A 22,131-nucleotide genomic window follows, 5' to 3' on the forward strand; every position below is an offset into this window, starting at 1 on the left:
ACCCAACTAATATAGGACTTCCAATCAAAGGCAACACCACACAGCTGCCTTCAATTGGAAGTCCTCCCCAATTAACCAAACATAGACATACAACTAACTAGATCAACATAGAAATATGTACACAAGGAACAGTGCCCAAAAACCCCGAAATACAAAATCAAATGCCCTTTTAGAAAAACCACCACCCCTAACCACATAAAACAAATACCCTCTGCCACGTCCTGACCAAACTACAATACCACTTAACCCTTATACTGGCCAGGACGTGACATACACATGGGCAACAGCATCTTTTATCAGCATTACTGCATCATGAGGACAGTTAGCACATGATGATATGACATCATTAGAGCATCACTGTCAAAGTGAAAGGGACAGACTGCTAAAAAAGACCACTTAGAATATCACTGGACAGTGACAACTTACAGTACTGTTTTATGTCCAGCAAGCAATACTAGTAGTATCCCATCATATTATTCTGAAGGATGCATTTTATACTCATTTAATTCATCACTAAAGGCATCTGAATTAAACAGAAGACATTATGTTTTGAAAAATATAATAATTTAATGCATGAATTTAGCTAAAAACTATAAACAATCATAAAAGTATTTGGAGTCATACAGTAAAACTCAGATGGAAAACACCTTGGAGATCCTGATATCATCACATTGTAACGTTGTTCCTTCTAACAGAATGGCTGTTTCACCTTGTAGTCCATCACATTGTAATGTTGTTCCATCTAACAGAATGGCTGTTTCACCTTGTAGTCCAACACAGAAGTAGGTGGTCAGTAATGGTTCTTGTTTTGCAGTAAGCCAACTAAGTCAACTGGTTTAGTAAGTCTTAAATTGCATATATGACAAGTGACTTGAAGGTTTTTCCTGAAACAGTCCATCCATTTCCAACAGTGAAAACCCAGCCCACATTTAATAGTAGATACTTGATGTGTTTGTGGAGCGTAGACCAAAGACTGATGAGTTATGAACAGAACAATGTGGAAGTTGAGTCCATTGTGTTCATCCATCCTTCAGCAGCCAGCCAGTCTCCACTTGATTCATCACCATCCTGCAATGTCATATTCCAACCAGCAGAGGTCACTGACTCCACGATCTGAATTGTATCACTGTTCAAAGATGCCTCTGACTTATCCAAGGTTCATCCTACATTTCATGGCTTAAGGTAAACAGACATACACATGCATGAATCCAGAGTATTATTTTATCAAAACCATTTATAAAACACATCATCCACAAACTGATAGTCTTCCATGGTCCTATTGCAAAGTCAAGTCCTTTGGAATAGTATTGGAGATACTAGAACTTTCCACGGTCAAAGAAAGTAAACATCCTTTTGCATAGAAACACTATAATGTTCTCTTATAAGACACTGAAGAAGAAGAAGAAACCAAAAAGCCCTTTCATGGTTTTAGAACAGTTGTCGAAAGAAGCACAATTTTGGTGGTTGTGTTTGAAAGTCATCAAGCATCTGAAGTCAACAGCTCTCTGTGATTGTAAAGTCATCAAGCATGGAGTCAGTTAACATTTCTCTGTGATTGTAAAGTATTCAAGCATGGAGTCAGTCAACAGCTCTCTGTGATTGTAAAGTATTCAAGCATGGAGTCAGTCAACAGCTCTCTGTGATTGTAAAGTCATCAAGCAACTCAAGTCAACAGCTCTCTGTGATTGTAAAGTCATCAAGCATGGAGTCAATCAACAGCTCTCTGTGATTGTAAAGTCATCAAGCATGAAGTCAGTTAACAGCTCTCTGTGATTGTAAAGTCATCAAGCATGGAGTCAGTCAACAGCATATTCCTCTCCGTCCATCAGGCAAAATGATCAATATCATAACTACCGATTCAGAGGGGGGCGGGGTTTAGGCTCGGTAGCTGTCTGTCTGTCATCGGAAGACCAGCGTGGAGGCCTTGAGACAGGCGAAGGAGGCAGTCAGACAGGTGAGGAAGAGAGAGACAGACAGGTAGATCTGTGATGCACCTCCACACTCCTTGGCGTTTTCCTGTAATCAATCGTTAACACACAGTTTCAGCCAGTAGTATAATGAACACGTGTCATTGCACAAGGAGAAGTGCTAACCTTTCTTTCTCTTCTTGTTGGTTCTTTCATCCCATCAAATAACTATGAAAACTATGAAATTACACATATGGAATCATGTAGACACCATTTATTTTTTAACAAATCCAACTATATTTTATATAATTGATTATTCACAGTAGCCACCCTTAGCCTTGATGACAGCTTTGCACACTCTTGGCATTCTCTCATCCAGCATCATGAGGTAGTCACCTGGAATGCTTTCCCAACAGTCTTGAAGGAGTTCCCAAATATGCTGAGCACTTGCTGGCTGCTTTTCTGTCACTCTGCAGTCCAGCTCTTCCAAAACCATCTCAATTAAATTGAGGTCAGGTGATTGTGGAGGTCAGGTCATCTGATGCAGCCCTCCATCACTCTCCTTCTTGGCCAAATAACCCTTTCACAGACTGGAGGTGTGTTGGGTCATTGTCCTGTTGACAGTCTCACTAAGCGCAAACCAGATGGGATGGTGTTACTCTGCTGGTTAACCTGTTGGGGATAGGGGGCAGTATTTGCACGGCCGGATAAAAAACGTACCCGATTGAATCTGGTTACTACTCCTGCCAAGTAACTAGAATATGCATATAATTGTTTGTATTGGATAGAAAACACCCTAAAGTTTCTAAAAATGTTTGAATGGTGTCTGTGGGTATAACAGAACTCATATGGCAGTCAAAAACCTGAGAAGATTCCAAACAGGAAGCGCCCTCTCTGACCATTTCTTGGCCTTCTTGATCATCTCTATCCAAAACAGGGGATCTCTGGCATAACGTGACATTTTCTAACGCTCCCATAGGCTCTCAGAAGGCGCCAGAACGTTGAATGATGACTTTGCAGGCCATGGCTGAAAAACAGTAGTGCATTTGGTAAGTGGTCGATCTGACAAATATGAGACTGGGGCGCGCGTGCACGAGACTCCACCATGTTTACATTTTCAGTCTTTCAACGAAAACAGGGTTTCCCGGTAGGAATATTATCGCTTTTTTACGAGAAAAATGGCATAAAAATTGATTTTAAACAGCGTTTGACATGCTTCGAAGTACGGTAATGGAATATTTTGAATTTTTTTGTCACGAAACGCGCCGGGCGCGTCACCCTTCTTTACCCTTCGGATAGTGTCTTGAACGCACAAACAAAACACCGCAATTTGGATATAACTATGGATTATTTGGAACCAAACCAACATTTGTTATTGAAGTAGAAGTCCTGGGAGTGCATTCTGACGAAGAACAGCAAAGGTAATCCAATTTTTCTTATAGTAAATCTGAGTTTGGTGAGTACCAAACTTGGTGGGTGTTGAAATAGCTAGCCTGTGATGGCCGGGCTATCTACTCAGAATATTGCAAAATGTGCTTTCACCGAAAAGCTATTTTAAAATCGGACATAGCGATTGCATAAAGGAGTTCTGTATCTATAATTCTTCAAATAATTGTTATGTTTTTTGTGAACGTTTATCGTGAGTAATTTAGTAAATTCACCGGAAGTGTTCGGTGGGAATGCTAGTCACATGCTAGTCATATGCTAATGTAAAAAGCTGGTTTTTGATAGAAATATGAACTTGATTGAACAAAACATGCATGTATTGTATAACATAATGTCCTAGGAGTGTCATCTGATGAAGATCATCAAAGGTTAGTGCTGCATTTAGCTGTGGTTTTGGTTTTCGTGACATATATGCTTGCTTTGAAAATGGCTGTGTGATTATTTTTGGCAGGGTACTCTCCTGACATAATCTAATGTTTTGCTTTCGCTGTAAAGCCTTTTTGAAATCGGACAATGTGGTTAGATTAATGTTTTATTTTCCAGAATTCCATGTTAACTTTTTGTTGCTTAATGTGTTCAAGCCATTTGGTTGATTTAAAAATACAGTATATAAAAAAAACGCCCAGCATCACTACTCTGGACGGCTCTGACTTATATATGTGGATAACTAGGTGTCTGGCTAGACTGTAAACTCTCCTTCCAGACTCACATTAAGCATCTCCAATCCAAAATGAAATCTAGAATCGGTTTCCTATTTCGCAACAAAGCACCCTTCACTCATGCTGCCAAACATACCCTTGTAAAACTGACCATCCTACTGATCCTCGACTTTTGGACGTTTGTATATTCCATGTGTAACTCTGTGTTGTTGTTTGTGTCACACTGCTTTGCTTTATCTTGGCCAGGTCACAGTTGCAAATGAGAACTTGTTCTCAACTAGCCTACGTGGTTAAATAAAGGTGCAATAAAAATAAAATATATCTAATACCTATTATTCACACTAATTTTGTGTTACTGTAATAAAACTATCCTGTCCAGGGGTTCCCGTATTCTGTTTACATTTCTGGATTCAGTCTGAGTTTTTCCGTATTGCGGAAATCATGGGGCCCTTCAAGCCCTTATGTGAGTTACAATGAAAACACAGACATTTGAATACATTGACATACCTTGTCAATGTATTCTGGAAAATATGGTCTGTCCAGTACTCAGGAACGTCTGAACACCTATACCTAAAGAAGAGAAGTTGTATTAAAATCTATGACAATGTCAGGAAAATAACACTCAAATGACTTCAGCTTTAGATAGCTAGCTAGCTAAAAAACGGCCATCCAAGCTGACTTGGAAGAGCTGCTTGTTATCTTACTAGCCAGCCCAATTATTTAATTTAGCTAGTTTGGCTGTTAGATATTGACTAGATAACTACTGCACAAGGTCAACGTTTGCAGCGCTGCCTTAAACATGTTGTGAATACGTGAACAACAAGAAGGTTTCTGCAAGGACAGGCGTAGTTAGATAGCTAGGTGTAATTAGCTAGCTAGCTACGTATTGTTCCTACCTGTCTCTTCCTAGGTAGCTTGCCTAGCAGGCAAACGTAACCTTGCAGGCAGTGATGCCAATTTAGCAATTTTGTCGTTAGATTAGCAACTTTTCAGACTACCTGGCACATTTTTTTTTTCAAACAGCACCTAGCAACATATGTAGCTACTTTTAAACATTTATTTTATACTTTCAGCAACTTTTGAAAAGTGACTCAAATGCTAAAATGCACGCATTTCCCCTCTAAATGACACAAACACGATTTTCTCTGTCACACACTCAGTCACAACACACGTGCCTGGCTGCAAAAGTGCATTGTGAGTGACGTCAGCAGCAGGCGCTCAGCTCGTGCACAGACAGCAGCAATTTCAGCAAATTATTGTTGTCTGACTGCAGCAGCAGTAGTACGGGTTCGACGAGCCAAACCCAATGAATATAGTTGGTCACGCATGTTTGATCTTGAACAGAACTTACAACATGTCTCAATCAAAATTGTACAGCCAAAAGAACAGAAAAGAGTGGGAGTCTGTACCTGATGAAATGTCAAATCATATTTTTCGCTGTATTGGCCAGTCAATTTGAGTGACGTTATTGTGTATTCTACGTAATGACGCAGTTTTACGTTATCACGCAATGACATCACAATGTCATTTAGCAACAAATCAACCTGCCTCTAGCAACTTAACCTGGAAATTAGTTGGCAACACTGCTTGCAGGGCCACATGTGTTCAGTTCTACTGTAATGTATGCTGACGATGCACTTTTTTTTGGTAAGCTAGGTAGCTAATATGTTACATAGCTATTTCGGTTAATATAAAACGTACACAAAAATGACAAAAGTTAAACATCGCTGAGGCGAGTAAATGCATGCTAACTTACTAGTTAGTAGCATGCACACCACTAGCTAACTATACAGACGTCATGGCCGCTAACTAGCTAGCTTATCAACGTGCAAATATATAACTAGCTAAAAGCTTTTCGTACTTGAAGAATATTATTTAACAAATATTTTTGACATTTCGTTGAAAATATGTGTAGAGAGATCCAAACTACATTCCAAGTGATAATTTGGTCCTTACCTGCCACATGTCCATTCCAGAGGAGAAAGATCAAGACGAAGTCCATTGAAATGTTCCAAGTACAATTGACGTTCATAACTAGATCTGGCACGTCAGTCCAACACAACGATCATTTGAATATCATATTTTTAAGTTGTTGGTTGTTACTTAGAAATATTCGTTCAAATTTAGCAGCATATTACCTTGGATTTTTATTTGCAAATGCCAGTCTTTTTCAACACATAAATTAAGGACTATATTCAAAAATGTAAGTAAAACCAGAAACCTATTATTTTTAGTAAAAATCATTGATTTTCTTTTGCAATATTTACTAAGCCCGTGGCTCTTTTTTACAGTGTATAACAATATGAATTCGGAGGGCAGAAATGATTAAATATTGTAGCGACCCGCACAGACAGCAGTGTGTTAGGCTATTAGTTGTATTTACCAGTACCGTGTTCGCGGGGTCCGACATGCCAATCAACCTGCTCTCTGCCAATCACGGGACTGCCTGGAATGTTCTGATGCCGGGTATCCTGGTGGTTGGCGGAGTGGCGTGGAGGGGTATTGAGCATTGGAAGTTAAGACCATGTCTGGCCTTCACAAGAGAAGGTCAAGGGTGGTTTATTGGGTATCCTTCATTTATTTGGCGTGGGCTACGGCCAAACAGCAGCCTGTGTGAAGTTGGGTTAATAAACCATACATTCGTAAACTCAAACCTCTGTCTGGACAATTGTTCCTTTATGATCTGGTGTCAGAAGTAAACACGTTGATAAAAGTTAGCCAGCTAGCTAGCGTAGGTGAGAACGGGAGTTGAAAATGCTTCGAGGGAATCCGAAAGTGGAGGTAGGGGACGATCATGGCCAAGGAGGTGCGTGTGGATGGACATCGGAGGAGGATCTGGCTGAGGAGGTCGCCAGGGCGTCGGAACCCAGAGGCCGCTTGAGGGAGGACGTTAGCATGATGGCCGCTGAAGCGGCATGAGCGCCTCCTCGACTGAGCTTCGCGCGGATTCTGGAGGGCGGACCGAAGGGGTGACGTCGACCCGGCGGGACGATGAATCTAGGGCTCAGTATGTAAACAAACATGGCGGCGCCCAGTTTCCCGGTTGCGTCCTTATCTGTTAAGACCCCGAAGTCAGGGGCGAAAATCTGATATCCACTTTGGATGGGACAATTACATTACATTTTCTCAAGAGCAATTCCTGAGGGGGCCACCAAAAGTAGTGCTGTAACACATAGCCTACATTGTAATATGGTAAATGTATATTGAGGAACCAAAGAAATAAGGTGTTTGCCGTACTCTTAACTACCAGTACCCAAAACTACACAACTAATCACAACAGCAATACGATTGCCTTTAACAAATCTTAGTTCAGTCACCAGTTTAAGTTGAGAGTGGGGGTATCCATGGCATTTTCCAATTATGTTCCTATTTTACAAGTCAAAAAAATTGAGAACCTTTCATAATGTTGCCAAACAAAGACTCAACAAACTTACCTGAGACTCCTGTCTCTGCCAGTCTGTCCCTGCATATCTGTCCCCAACTCTGCTGTCTGTTTGCCATCTGTTGCCTGCTCTGCCTAATGACATCATTGTGAAACATTTCCATTAGAATTTAATTTCTTTCTTATGAACATTTTATCAACTAGTCTTTGAGATATTAGTCTACTAGGGTTCTTACTATGCGTTTTGGTGTATTGAAAAATACTCTGATGTCCGTCTTTTATTTTTCTGCCATTTTTCTACCTGGCTGGCTGGCTGGCTGGCTGGCTACACACACAGTGTGTAGATTATTTACAGTAGGAGATGGGCTTCTATCATCTTCAATCATTCTCTTTGGGCTTCGATCTAAAAGGTAGCTCGCAAATGTGAAACGGATTAAAATGACAAGAGTTGACAGCTGTATGAGTTCACCATTTACACAACATATGCTGCAACCTTTTGTAATTTTAATAGTTTGTTTCATATTGGCTGGCTTCCAACAATAGCTGAATTTGCAAAGCTAGCGAGCACCAATTCAGTTTCAGTGGTGTTTGCTATAATCTTTGCTACCCGGGTTAAATAAAGGTGAAATTAAATAAATAAAAGTTCCCTTGCAACAATTTAGCTTTTGCAACGAGACCATTAAATATATTTAAGACAATGGTAGAAGAGAGTGTAGTTCTGTTCAGTTTGGACTTCAGTTTATCGCTAACCTTATAACAGGGACTTTGAAGCACTAACTTACATCATCTGCATGCTGATTCCATCTTTGACGACGCCACATAAATGGAATAGGTACTAGCTAGCTTAATAGTTAATATTTGCGAGCTAGCTCTGCATATTCAGCTAGTGTGTGTGTGCGCGATTGACTGGATGAACCTCACGGCAGTTACGTGCAAACTAAGGAACTGGCAGTGGATCAAACCATTGTGAGGCAAAGGGCGGGGGGGGTCGCAATCTTTTGAAACTTAAAAACGCGCTATTAAGTGTCAGCACAATTGCTTTCATTGCGTATTATTAATATTATTTAAATTACATAGTTATGTTTCAGTGATATATTGGGGGGGACAAATCATTTTTCCCAGGATGGGGGGGGTCGTGTCCCCCCTGGGATTTCCGCCCCTGCCCGAAGTATTCCGGTAAGGCGGAATTGGAAACTTTTCATGCTCAGTTTGAACTGTTAGCACATTTTAGGGGGTAGTCGAATGAAAATAGGGCACTGCAGTTGGCTTTATGCCTCGCTGATGAGGCTCTGGCCTATTTGATATTGATTAGCCCCGAGGACAGACGTGATTATGGGGCTTTAGTGGGAGCACTGAGGAGGCGCTTTGGACAGTGTGTACAGCCCGGATCTGCGCTCCGAACTGAGTAATAGATGCAGGCAGCCTGGAGAGCCACTACGGGTGCTTGCTAATGACATTGAGAGCCTCTCGGCGGGCATATGCTCACATGCCCCCCTCCGTGCAGAGCGAGCTAGCACAGGATCAGTTCATACAGGCGCTCTCTTCTACAGAGATGCGCATACAGACCCAGCTGGCTCATCATGAGTCATTGCAGATAGCCTTCGAGATGGCTTTGTAGAGGGAGCTGGTGTGGGCTTGGGCTTTGGTGGGTGTGCAGGGAGACAGACCCACTGTGCGGGCTGGGGGGCAGAGCAGCCCAGATCTGGAAAAGCCTGCATGGGTGGCTGAAATGACTGAACTCATTCGTGCTGTGTCGCTACAGGCGGCATGAAACACACACCCTGGTCCCAGGGTCTGCTGGGGTTGTGGCTAGCCAGGCCATCTGCGCCAGGATTGCCCCATGTCCCCCAGAGCTCAGGGAAACGGCTCGGGATCCGCATAGACCAGGTAGTGCGGACCCCTGGCTTTCTTTCCCAACCACCATCATCTTCAGGAGGAGTCCACCGGTACAGACGGGGAAGCAAGGCTCCACTTCCCCCAGAAGCAGATGAGGGCAAGCGGATGGAGCCTGTTGTTGTGGTGGGCCGGACCTGTGCACAGCACAGTTGAAAAATATACAGCAAATAGAAATCCAAAATGGATGGTGTTGAGAGATAGATGGCAGGGGTTGAATGGAGCTGAAGGGTGGGACTAATAAGAAGATAAACAATGGAAAACATGCGGGGTCTGTAAAGTGTATACAGGTTCAGAAATGTTGTGAAATAGCACAGTTACAAATAGAAATCAAACTGGATGGACATCAGAAAGAGGAAGGACTAAAAACAAACAAAATATAACTATTGTAAAATAAACTGCTCAAAAAAATAAAGGGAACACTTAAACAACACAATGTAACTCCAAGTCAATCACACTTCTGTGAAATCAAACTGTCCACTTAGGAAGCAACACTGATTGACAATAAATTTCACATGCTGTTGTGCAAATGGAATAGACAACAGGTGGAAATTATAGGCAATTAGCAAGACACCCCCAATAAAGGAGTGGTTCTGCAGGTGGTAACCACAGACCACTTCTCAGTTCCTATGCTTCCTGGATGATGTTTTGGTCACTTTTGAATGCTGGCGGTGCTTTCACTCTAGTGGTAGCATGAGACGGAGTCTACAACCCACACAAGTGGCTCAGGTAGTGCAGCTCATCCAGGATGGCACATCAATGCGAGCTGTGGCAAGAAGGTTTGCTGTGTCTGTCAGCGTAGTGTCCAGAGCATGGAGGCGCTACCAGGAGACAGGCCAGTACATCAGGAGACGTGGAGGAGGCCGTAGGAGGGTAATAACCCAGCAGCAGGACCGCTACCTCCGCCTTTGTGCAAGGAGGAGCAGGAGGAGCACTGCCAGAGCCCTGCAAAATGACCTCCAGCAGGCCACAAATGTGCATGTGTCTGCTCAAACGGTCAGAAACAGACTCCATCAGGGTGGTATGAGGGCCCGACGTCCACAGGTGGGGGTTGTGCTTACAGCCCAACACCGTGCAGGACGTTTGGCATTTGCCAGAGAACACCAAGATTGGCAAATTCGCCACTGGCGCCCTGTGCTCTTCACAGATGAAAGCAGGTTCACAATGAGCACATGTGACAGTCTGGAGACGCCGTGGAGAACGTTCTGCTGCCTGCAACATCCTCCAGCATTACCGGTTTGGCGGTGGGTCAGTCATGGTGTGGGGTGGCATTTCTTTGGGGGGTCGCACAGCCCTCCATGTGCTCGCCAGAGGTAGCCTGACTGCCATTAGGTACCGAGATGAGATCCTCAGACCCCTTGTGAGACCATATGCTGGTGCGGTTGGCCCTGGGTTCCTCCTAATGCAAGACAATGCTAGACCTCATGTGGCTGGAGTGTGTCAGCAGTTCCTGCAAGAGGAAGGCATTGATGCTATGGACTGGCCCGCCCGTTCCCCAGACCTGAATCCAATTGAGCACATATGGGACATCATGTCTCACTCCATCCACTAACGCCACGTTGCACAACAAACTGTCCAGGAGTTGGCGGATGCTTTAGTCCAGGTCTGGGAGGAGATCCCTCAGGAGACCATCCGCCACCTCATCAGGAGCATGCCCAGGCGTTGTAGGGAGGTCATACAGGCACGTGGAGGCCACACACACTACTGAGCCTCATTTTGACTTGTTTTAAGGACATTACATCAAAGTTGGATCAGCCTGTAGTGTGGTTTTCCACTTTAATTTTGAGTGTGACTCCAAATCCAGACCTCCATGGGTTGATAAATTGGATTTCCATTGATTATTTTTGTGTGATTTTGTTGTCAGCACATTCAACTATGTAAAGAAAAAAGTTTTTATAAGATTATTTCATTCATTCAGATCTAGGATGTGTTATTTTAGTGTTCCCTTTATTTTTTTGAGCAGTGTATATTAATTGATTTGCTCAAATTTGAACAACCTGTTTTCACTTTGTCATCATGGAGTATTGTGTGTAGATTGATGTGGAACAAATGTATTTGATCAATTTTAGAATAAGGCTGTAAAGTAACAAAATGTTGAAAAAGTCAAGGGGTCTGAATACTTTCTGAATGCACCGTAACTGCCTCAATGTTTCTGGACCCCAGGAAGAGTAGCTGCTGCCTTGGAAAGAATGAATGGGGATCCTAAATAAATAGAAATACCAGTCAATTGCCAGGGTTAGAGCTTCCATGTCTGTTCTATTCATTCTTATTTATATGGTTATGCCATAGGGTACTACATGTAAACAAGATCAGCTAAATAAATACACGAATTATTGAATAAGTAATTGGTTAATTAATGAGAAGGAATTCCCGAAATATTTAAAATAATAACATGCAAAAATATACAGTCCAAAGCACTTCAGCAGTTTAATTTACCACCAACACTGCTGATATACACTAGGCCATCCACTATTAGACTATATTTCTCTATATTAATATGTGTAAATCCAACACCTGAACACTTAGCCCAACCTCCAGTATGTTACGATTATATTTATGTTCATTTTAAAGTAGGCCAATCTGAAAGTGCGCAAAAAAGTGGCGTCAGGTCTCCATGTCGGATTCCCCCAGTCCGCGCCTTTGTGTCAGATGAACTGCGCTCCTGTCTGCACCCCACTGTCAGCTACAAGACAAACATGACATAAAACGTGTGGTGGCCACAGAATAGATATATCTAGTCGAGGGTGATGAACACAGGAAAGAGGAAGACGCCTATGCAGAAGATGGCCTGTTGGATTATTTTTTATAAAACGGCAGAACAGTCTTTCTGGTCGCAGGTGCCTCATATATAAGTAGCCTGTCCTACAGTATAGGGACAAATATACCTCGTCCAAAGTCTTGGCTAGTTTATTGACCCTCTAAAGTGGCTCGTTTTCGAACTTTACTATGTGGGAGCGAATCTACTTTTACGCATCACTGATTTGATGCGTTCTCATAATTGTTAGTCTCATCCATAAATTATGTCAGTACACTTAAGCTGATTTATTAGAAATTGCTTCATTAATTCAGTCATTCATTGATGGTTTGATTGTCTGATTGATTAATACACTTCGTTGACATATCAAACTACAGGGGCAGCCATGACAGGAAGGTTGATGCTTGGCATTGTTGCGTCACAATACAAAATGCCTCTGATGACGTAATGATCAAACACCAAGCTGCCACTGGTGTAATGACGGATTATTAGCTGATTGAACTACGAGGTGAACGGTAAGTACGCCTGTCTGCCTGTTTATCGGAGAAATGAGGGGACAGACAACACTTTTATTGAGCACCAGTTACAGCTAGGCTATTAGTTATGAATAATTGAACAAAGGTGTTACATTTTAATAGATATATCTTGTCCCAAATAATTATTTCAACTCAGAACTGAATTTGATGAAATTAGATAAGAGACAGTACATTTTTTTTTTTAATTTCCCCAAATACTAAACAAAGATGTTTCTGTAACACTCTTTTTATAGAATGTAATTGTGCTGAAAGCCACTTCCTATTCCAAGTATTCAAGACTAGAAGGAGCATTCTGATAAGAACACTGCAGACCAGTGAATGATGACTATGAGGCCCAACCTGAATGGGTCTGGAGGACCAAGGTCCATCGGTGTTCCGCTACTCTGTCCTTCTAACAGAGTGCTGCTGGAGAGAGAAGAGGTCAGCCAGGACCCAGTGATGGCCTCCTCTTTCAGGCCCTCAGCGTTCCCCTCCCTGCATGTTGTGCCTCGGCCTCCCCCTCCTGACGACGTCTGGTCCAAGAGGCCCACAGCTGCCCACAGAAAGAGGAGAGACCTCCAGTCCCTAGTTCCTGTCCAGGATGGATGTCGTGAGTCTCCCGGTGGGATTAACAGCAGCAGCTCCCAGCTTCCTGCCAAAACCAACAGACGCAGGCGCAACAAGGAGCTCTCCTTCACTGAGGTTCTGAAGAACTACAAGCTTCTACCTGATTCCCAGCCCAGCAGCCCAGAGAGCCTGCACCAGAATGAGATGATGATACCTAGAATCCCTGTTAGCATCACTAGACCTGATGTGAGGCCTAGCAACCCTCGATGCCCCACAAGACGGCCTGTCAGACCAGTTGTCCTGGTCCAGCCTGACGTACAGCCTTCCAAACCTGAGGGAAGGCCAAGCAACCCTCGACGCCCCACAAGACGGCCTGTTAGACCAGTTGGCCTAGTCCAGTATGACGTACAGCCTTCCAAACCTGAGGGGAGGCCAAGCAACCCTCGGCCCCCCAATAGACGGCCTGTTAGACCAGTTGGCCTGGTCCAACCTGACGTACAACCATCCAGACCTGATGGGAGGCCAAGCAACCCTCGAGGCCCCACTAGACGGCCTATTAGCCCAGTTGGCCTGGTCCAGTATGACGTACAGCCTTCCAAACCTGAGGGGAGGCCAAGCAACCCTCGGCTCCTCGCTAGACGGCCTGTTAGCCCAGTTGGCCTGGTCCAGTCTTGTGTACAGCCTTCCAAACCTGAGGGGAGGCCAAGCAACCCTCGGAGCACCACTAGAAGAAAAGTGAGGCCCAGTAATCCTGTTTGTCCCGTTATTCTTGAGTCCCGTCCTGCCTGCCCTCTGACCCTGGAGGAGCTGGCCCTTTCAGAGTCATGCAGCTTCAGCAACAATGTGTTTGTTCTCTCCATGCCGAAAGCTGCCCAGCCAGAGGAGGCTGCAAGAGGGAGCAGCAGCCCACCCAGGGACATCATCAGGCCTGAAGCCTTCGTCCAGACAGGACACCTGCTGGCCAGGAGAGCCCAGAGGGATGCTCCTCCTCCAAAGAAGCTCCCCAAACCCCCGGTGGCCCCCCGTCCCAATCTGCTGCCCTCCCTGGGCCAGGGCAACGTGTCCCTTGTCAGTGCCAACGCCTGGGATGAAAGGACCAAGAAGAGAAAGAAAGGTTACCACTTCTCTTTGTGCAATGACACATTTTATCTATTGAATATATTGTCAATATTGTATAATGTATGTTTATGCTGATGTACGACCAGGAATATGATTTTCCTGTTCTTACCCATTCATAAATGAATTACTAATAAATGAATGTAACCTAATGTAATGTAATTTAAAGGAGTCAGAGTCCAGAGGTCTAGCCTGGGCCTGAGACATATCCCCCGTGACCTAGAGCTGGCCATGATGAGGCCCCGTCTGGTCAAGTCGGCCGTTCCCTCCCAGCGTCCCTACCAGCCGTGGGACGACGAGGACGAGGTGGACATCTACGCCCTGAGGCGCACAGCCTTCATGTGCCCCATGTACGACCAGGAGGAGAGCAGCGGCAGGGGCAACAAGAGGGTGGCAGTGGAGGCCCTGGACAACATTCCTTTCAGAAGGAAGATCACCTTGTGTTATTTCATGGGGGGGCGCAGGGTCATGCTGCCAAAAGACTACTAACCCCACCCCCCTCAATTTCCACAACACCCCCCTTAGTCCCAGACAGAGAAGAACAGGACACACACAGAGAGACAGAGTGGACACCAACAGGGCCATCAGAGGACAGAGATCCTCTCAGTTGAGGTTAGGAATGCCAGCTACTAAAAGCTTCTATAGACCATCTCTGTAGCAAGAGAACCTCCAGTAATCAGACTGGGCTGTCCTCTGTCCCCCCTCATCTCTGATACACCAGACTGGGCTGTCCTCTGTCCCCCCTCATCTCTGATACACCAGACTGTGCTGTCCTCTGTCCCCCCTCATCTCTGATACACCAGACTGGGCTGTCCTCTGTCCCCCCTCATCTCTGATACATCAGACTGGGCTGTCCTCTGTCCCCCCTCATCTCTGATACACCAGACTGGGCTGTCCTCTGTCCCCCCTCATCTCTGATACACCAGACTGGGCTGTCCTCTGTCCTCCCTCATCTCTGATACATCAGACTGGGCTGTCCTCTGTCCCCCCTCATCTCTGATACATCAGACTGGGCTGTCCTCTGTCTCCCCTCATCTCTGATACACCAGACTGGGCTGTCCTCTGTCCCCCCTCATCTCTGATACATCAGACTGGGCTGTCCTCTGTCCCCCCTCATCTCTGATACATCAGACTGGGCTGTCCTCTGTCTCCCCTCATCTCTGATACACCAGACTGGGCTGTACTCTGTCCCCCCTCATCTCTGATACACCAGACTGGGCTGTCCTCTGTCCCCCCTCATCTCTGATACACCAGACTGGGCTGTCCTCTGTCCCCCCTCATCTCTGATACACCAGACTGGGCTGTCCTCTGTCCCCCCTCATCTCTGATACATCAGACTGGGCTGTCCTCTGTCTCCCCTCATCTCTGATACACCAGACTGGGCTGTCCTCTGTCCCCCCTCATCTCTGATACACCAGACTGGGCTGTCCTCTGTCTCCCCTCATCTCTGATACACCAGACTGGGCTGTCCTCTGTCTCCCCTCATCTGTACTCCCCCAAGAGGAACACTGCTCCCTGCCTCCCCTCCCCTCACCTCTTCTCCCCCTAGAGAAGTCTCTCTCTTATCTCTAAATCAGTGTTGGGGTCAATTCCATGTCAATACTATCAATTCAGGAAGCAAACTGACATTTTGTCATAGAGAGGCATTGAGGAAAATTGGAATTGGACTTTCAGTTTACTTCCTGAATTGTAAAGGAATTGACCCCAACCCTAATCTAAATAAACTACTAGATCTCTATGATGACAGTGTCTCAGACAGAAAGACAATAATCCTGGTACTGTCCAGGACCTTGTCTTTACATTTCCCTGAAGCATTACAGAAATAAAAACAAAGCATTGAAGGAAATACAATCTTTGGAGTTCTGAGTACATACACTGATGCATATGTTAATTAGAAGATGATACAGGACAAAACATGTCATAACTGACAGGATAAATAACATGGATAAAATGCAAACATCAAAACTGAGAACAGCTTTAAAATAAAGGGGAAGTTTGTTCATTGTATAATTATTTATCCATTCCAGATTATCCTACATGTCAATCAAACTGTGCTGTGTGAATCATATTGCCTCCTAGACTCTCAGGCGGTGTTCCAAATGGTACCCTATTCCCTATGGGCCCTAGTGCACCTACAAATGGTTAAAGGGTACCATTTGGGACACATCCAAGCCAGACACACAGGACTCAGGACATGTCAATCACATTACATACATACACATGGGCAACAGCATCTTTTATCAGCATTACTGCATCATTAGGACAGTTAGCACATGATGACATGACATCATTAGAGCATCACTGTCAAAGTGAAAGGGACAGACTGCTAAAAAAGACCACTTAGAATATCACTGGACAGTGACAACTTACAGTACTGTTTTATGTCCAGCAAGCAATACTAGTAGTATCCCATCATATTATTCTGAATGATGCATTTTATACTCATTTAATTCATCACTAAAGGCATCTGAATTAAACAGAAGACATTATGTTATGAAAAATAAAATAATTTAATGCATGAATTTAGCTAAAAACTATAAACAATCATGAAAGTATTTGGAGTCATACAGTAAAACTCAGATGGAAAACACCTTGGAGATCCTGATATCATCACATTGTAACGTTGTTCCTTCTAACAGAATGGCTGTTTCACCTTGTAGTCCATCACATTGTAATGTTGTTCCATCTAACAGAATGGCTGTTCCACCTTGTAGTCCATCACATTGTAATGTTGTTCCATCTAACAGAATGGCTGTTCCACCTTGTAGTCCATCACATTGTAATGTTGTTCCTTCTAACAGAATGGCTGTTCCACCTTGTAGTCCATCACATTGTAATGTTGTTCCTTCTAACAGAATGGCTGTTTCACCTTGTAGTCCAACACAGAAGTAGGTGGTCAGTAATGGTTCTTGTTTTGCAGTAAGCCAACTAAGTCAACTGGTTTAGTAAGTCTTAGATTGCATATATGACATGTGACTTGAAGGTTTTTCCTGAAACAGTCCATCCATTTCCAACAGTGAAAACCCAGTCCACATTTAATAGTAGATACTTGATGTGTTTGTGGAGCGTAGACCAAAGACTGATGAGTTATGAACAGAACAATGTGGAAGTTGAGTCCATTGTGTTCATCCATCCTTCAGCAGCCAGCCAGTCTCCACTTGATTCATCACCATCCTGCAATGTCATATTCCAACCAGCAGAGGTCGCTGACTCCACGATCTGAATTGTATCACTGTTCAAAGATGCCTCTGCCTTATCCAAGGTTCATCCTCCATTTCATGCCGTAAGGTAAACAGACATACACATGCATGAATCCAGAGTATTATTTTATCAAAACCATTTATAAAACACATAATCCACAAACTGATAGTCTTCCATGGTCCTATTGCAAAGTCAAGTCCTTTGGAATAGTATTGGAGATACTGGAACTTTCCACGGTCAAAAAAAGCATGTTTCCTTTTGCATAGAAACGCTATAATGTTCTCTTATAAGACACTGAAGAACAAGAAGAAACCAAAACGCCCTTTCATGGTTTTAGAACAGTTGTCCAAAGAAGCACAACTTTGGTGGTTGTGTTTGAAAGTCATCAAGCATGGAGTCAGTTAACAGCTCTCTGTGATTGTAAAGTCATCAAGCATGGAGTCAGTCAACAGCTGCCATATTCCTCTCAGTCTAACAGCCCAAATGATCAGGATCGTAATTTTAGTCATTCTGTCATAGATTGATAAAGATAACACAAGCAGTAGCAGGCATGCTAAGTTCAGGCAATCTGGAGCATTCCAGGGAGATTTTCAGAGGGGGGCGGGGTTTAGGCTAGGTAGCCATCTGTCTATCATCGGAAGACCAGCGTGGATGCCTTGAGACAGGCGAAGGAGGCAGTCAGACAGGTGAGGAAGAGAGAGACAGACAGGTAGATCTGTGATGCACCTCCACACTCCTTGGCGTTTTCCTGTAATCAATCGTTAACACACAGTTTCAGCCAGTGGTATAATGAACACTACATAAGGCCAGTAAGTACATATTTTTGATCTTAGGATAACAAAAACTCAGTTTGAAATGAAGGGAGCAATGAGCATAGTACAACACATGTTATCTCCTGATGTCAATCCATCCACTTGAAGTGAGGTGTGGTTATTGGGAGGCAGTGAACCGATACGGGGTGCTGACCTGAGGGTGATAGGCGTGGCAGGACTCGGGTCTCCTACGGACCTTCTGAGATTTCATCCTGTCACACTTTACTGAGGCGTTATGTACACAGAGGTCAAGGACACCAACAAACTAAACAACAAGGAGTATCTACGCTACAATACCATCACACTAAACAACAACAACAAGGAGTATCTATGATACAATACCAACACTCTAAACAACAACAACAACAAGGAGTATCTATGGTACAATACCAACACACTAAACAACAACAACAAGGAGTATCTACGCTACAATACCATCACACTAAACAACAACAACAAGGTGTATCTATGGTACAATACCAACACACTAAACAACAACAACAACAAGGAGTATCTACGCTACAATACCATCACACTAAACAACAACAACAAGGAGTATCTATGATACAATACCAACACACTAAACAACAACAACAAGGAGTATCTATGATACAATACCAACACTCTAAACAACAACAACAAGGAGTATCTATGGTACAATACCAACACACTAAACAACAACAACAAGGAGTATCTACGCTACAATACCAACACACTAAACAACAACAACAAGGAGTATCTATGATACAATACCAACACTCTAAACAACAACAACAACAAGGAGTATCTATGGTACAATACCAACACTCTAAACAACAACAACAAGGAGTATCTATGATACAATACCAACACTCTAAACAACAACAACAAGGAGTATCTATGGTACAATACCATCACTCTAAACAACAACAAGGAGTATCTATGGTACAATACCAACACTCTAAACAACAACAACAAGGAGTATCTATGGTACAATACCAACACTCTAAACAAGAACAACAAGGAGTATCTATGATACAATACCAACACACTAAACAACAACAACAAGGAGTATCTATGATACAATACCAACACTCTAAACAACAACAACAACAAGGAGTATCTATGATACAATACCAACACTCTAAACAACAACAACAAGGAGTATCTACGCTACAATACCATCACTCTAAACAACAACAACAAGGAGTATCTATGGTACAATACCAACACTCTAAACAACAACAACAAGGAGTATCTATGGTACAATACCAACACTCTAAACAACAACAACAAGGAGTATCTATGATACAATACCAACACACTAAACAACAACAACAAGGAGTATCTATGATACAATACCAACACTCTAAACAACAACAACAACAAGGAGTATCTATGATACAATACCAACACTCTAAACAACAACAACAAGGAGTATCTATGATACAATACCAACACTCTAAACAACAACAACAACAACAAGGAGTATCTATGGTACAATACCAACACTCTAAACAACAACAACAAGGAGTATCTATGATACAATACCAACACTCTAAACAACAACAACAACAAGGAGTATCTATGATACAATACCAACACTCTAAACAACAACAACAAGGAGTATCTATGATACAATACCAACACTCTAAACAACAACAACAACAACAAGGAGTATCTATGGTACAATACCATCACACTAAACAACAACAACAAGGAGTATCTATGATACAATACCAACACACTAAACAACAACAACAAGGAGTATCTATGATACAATACCAACACTCTAAACAACAACAACAACAAGGAGTATCTATGATACAATACCAACACACTAAACAACAACAACAAGGAGTATCTATGATACAATACCAACACTCTAAACAACAACAACAACAAGGAGTATCTATGATACAATACCAACACTCTAAACAACAACAACAAGGAGTATCTATGATACAATACCAACACTCTAAACAACAACAACAACAACAAGGAGTATCTATGATACAATACCAACACACTAAACAACAACAACAACAAGGAGTATCTATGATACAATACCAACACTCTAAACAACAACAACAAGGAGTATCTATGGTACAATACCAACACTCTAAACAACAACAACAACAACAAGGAGTATCTATGATACAATACCAACACACTAAACAACAACAACAACAAGGAGTATCTATGATACAATACCAACACTCTAAACAACAACAACAAGGAGTATCTATGATACAATACCAACACTCTAAACAACAACAACAAGGAGTATCTATGATACAATACCAACACTCTAAACAACAACAACAACAAGGAGTATCTATGATACAATACCAACACTCTAAACAACAACAACAAGGAGTATCTATGATACAATACCAACACTCTAAACAACAACAACAACAAGGAGTATCTATGATACAATACCAACACTCTAAACAACAACAACAAGGAGTATCTATGATACAATACCAACACTCTAAACAACAACAACAACAACAAGGAGTATCTATGATACAATACCAACACACTAAACAACAACAACAACAAGGAGTATCTATGATACAATACCAACACTCTAAACAACAACAACAAGGAGTATCTATGGTACAATACCAACACTCTAAACAACAACAACAAGGAGTATCTATGATACAATACCAACACACTAAACAACAACAACAACAAGGAGTATCTATGATACAATACCAACACTCTAAACAACAACAACAAGGAGTATCTATGATACAATACCAACACTCTAAACAACAACAACAACAACGAGTATCTATGATACAATACCAACACTCTAAACAACAACAACAAGGAGTATCTATGATACAATACCAACACTCTAAACAACAACAAGGAGTATCTATGATACAATACCAACACACTAAACAACAACAGGTGTATCTTCTACATTATAAACTGGGTGGTTCGAGCCCTGAATTCTGATTGGCTGACAAAACATTTCTTGTTACTGCTGTAATTACATTGGTAACCAGTTTATAATCGCAGTTTATAATCGCAATAAGGCACCTCAGGGGTTTGTGATGTATGAAGTTGCAATGTGCTAAGAACAGGTCTTAGCCGTGTTGTATTGGTCATATACCACCCCCCCTCTCTCTCTGTCTCCCTCTCTCTGTCTCCCTCTCTCTGTCTCCCTCTCTCTGTCTCTCTCTCTCTCTCTCTCTCTCTCTCTCTCTCTCTCTCCCTCCCTCCCTCCCTCCCTCCCTCCCCCCTACACCTGCTGTCTCGACCTCTGAATGCTCGGCTATGACCCTGCAGGTCATCTATGAATGTGTCAAGGAGAAGAGTTTAGGAAGAGACTACTCTCCCCAGCGTAAAACAGCAATTCACAACTGCTTGAAATGAACGACGTCTGTAATGTATATAATAAGAGAAGTGATTTGTCTGATATATGACTAAGGAACTGCTTATTCATAGATATCAAATCCCATTTCCACAACAGCATTATAATTCTATCAATCAGTGTATGTGTCAGAGAGAGGGCTTGTGAGAGGGAACCAGTAAGATAGCTCTCCATGTTAAAGGATATATTTCACTTCCTTGGGTTCCATGGTGATAGCTGGGTACTGACGGGAACAGTCACAGTCTGCCTGTACCACCAACATCAGCAGGTTACTGTCAGGGACAGCCTGGGTTACAAACATCCTGGAACACACACACACAGAGAGAGAGAGAGAGAGAGAGAGGGGAGAAGAGGAGAGAGAGAGCGGTAGAGCGACAGAGAGAGAGGTAGAGAGAGAGGTAGAGAGAGAGGTAGAGTGGACGAGAGAGAGGAGAGAGTAGAGAGAGAGAAGGATGAGAGAGAGAGAGAGAGAGAGAGAGGTAGAGATGACAGAGGAGAGAGAGGA

The 22,131-nt window shown here is 42.9% G+C and overlaps 1 protein-coding gene and 1 long non-coding RNA gene across 7 annotated transcripts; both read right to left on the bottom strand.

The window, feature by feature from the left end:
* Positions 1-542: 542 nt before the first annotated feature.
* On the bottom strand, positions 543-6,493 carry LOC115189946 (uncharacterized). 6 transcript variants are annotated; one of them, XR_003877064.1, is made up of 3 exons: positions 6,402-6,493; positions 4,520-4,582; positions 543-2,016 (listed from the first exon to the last, which is right to left on the bottom strand). It is a non-coding gene; the product is annotated as an uncharacterized LOC115189946 (long non-coding RNA). The 6 variants fall into 6 exon arrangements; XR_003877063.1 differs by having other exon boundaries at positions 6,396-6,493; XR_003877065.1 differs by lacking the exon at positions 6,402-6,493 and adding an exon at positions 5,969-6,248.
* A 10,492-nt stretch (positions 6,494-16,985) lies between these two features.
* Positions 16,986-21,928, bottom strand: LOC115189944 (voltage-dependent calcium channel subunit alpha-2/delta-4; the record flags this gene model as incomplete). Its single annotated transcript, XM_029748455.1, is given in 3 exon segments — positions 16,986-18,189; positions 18,408-18,490; positions 21,813-21,928. Coding segments are annotated over 3 exon segments (315 nt in total). The 3' UTR covers positions 16,986-18,072.
* Between the last annotated feature and the right edge of the window lie 203 nt (positions 21,929-22,131).

This window comes from Salmo trutta, unplaced genomic scaffold, assembly GCF_901001165.1.
Source record: "Salmo trutta unplaced genomic scaffold, fSalTru1.1, whole genome shotgun sequence".
Classification (NCBI taxonomy): Eukaryota; Metazoa; Chordata; class Actinopteri; order Salmoniformes; family Salmonidae; genus Salmo; species Salmo trutta.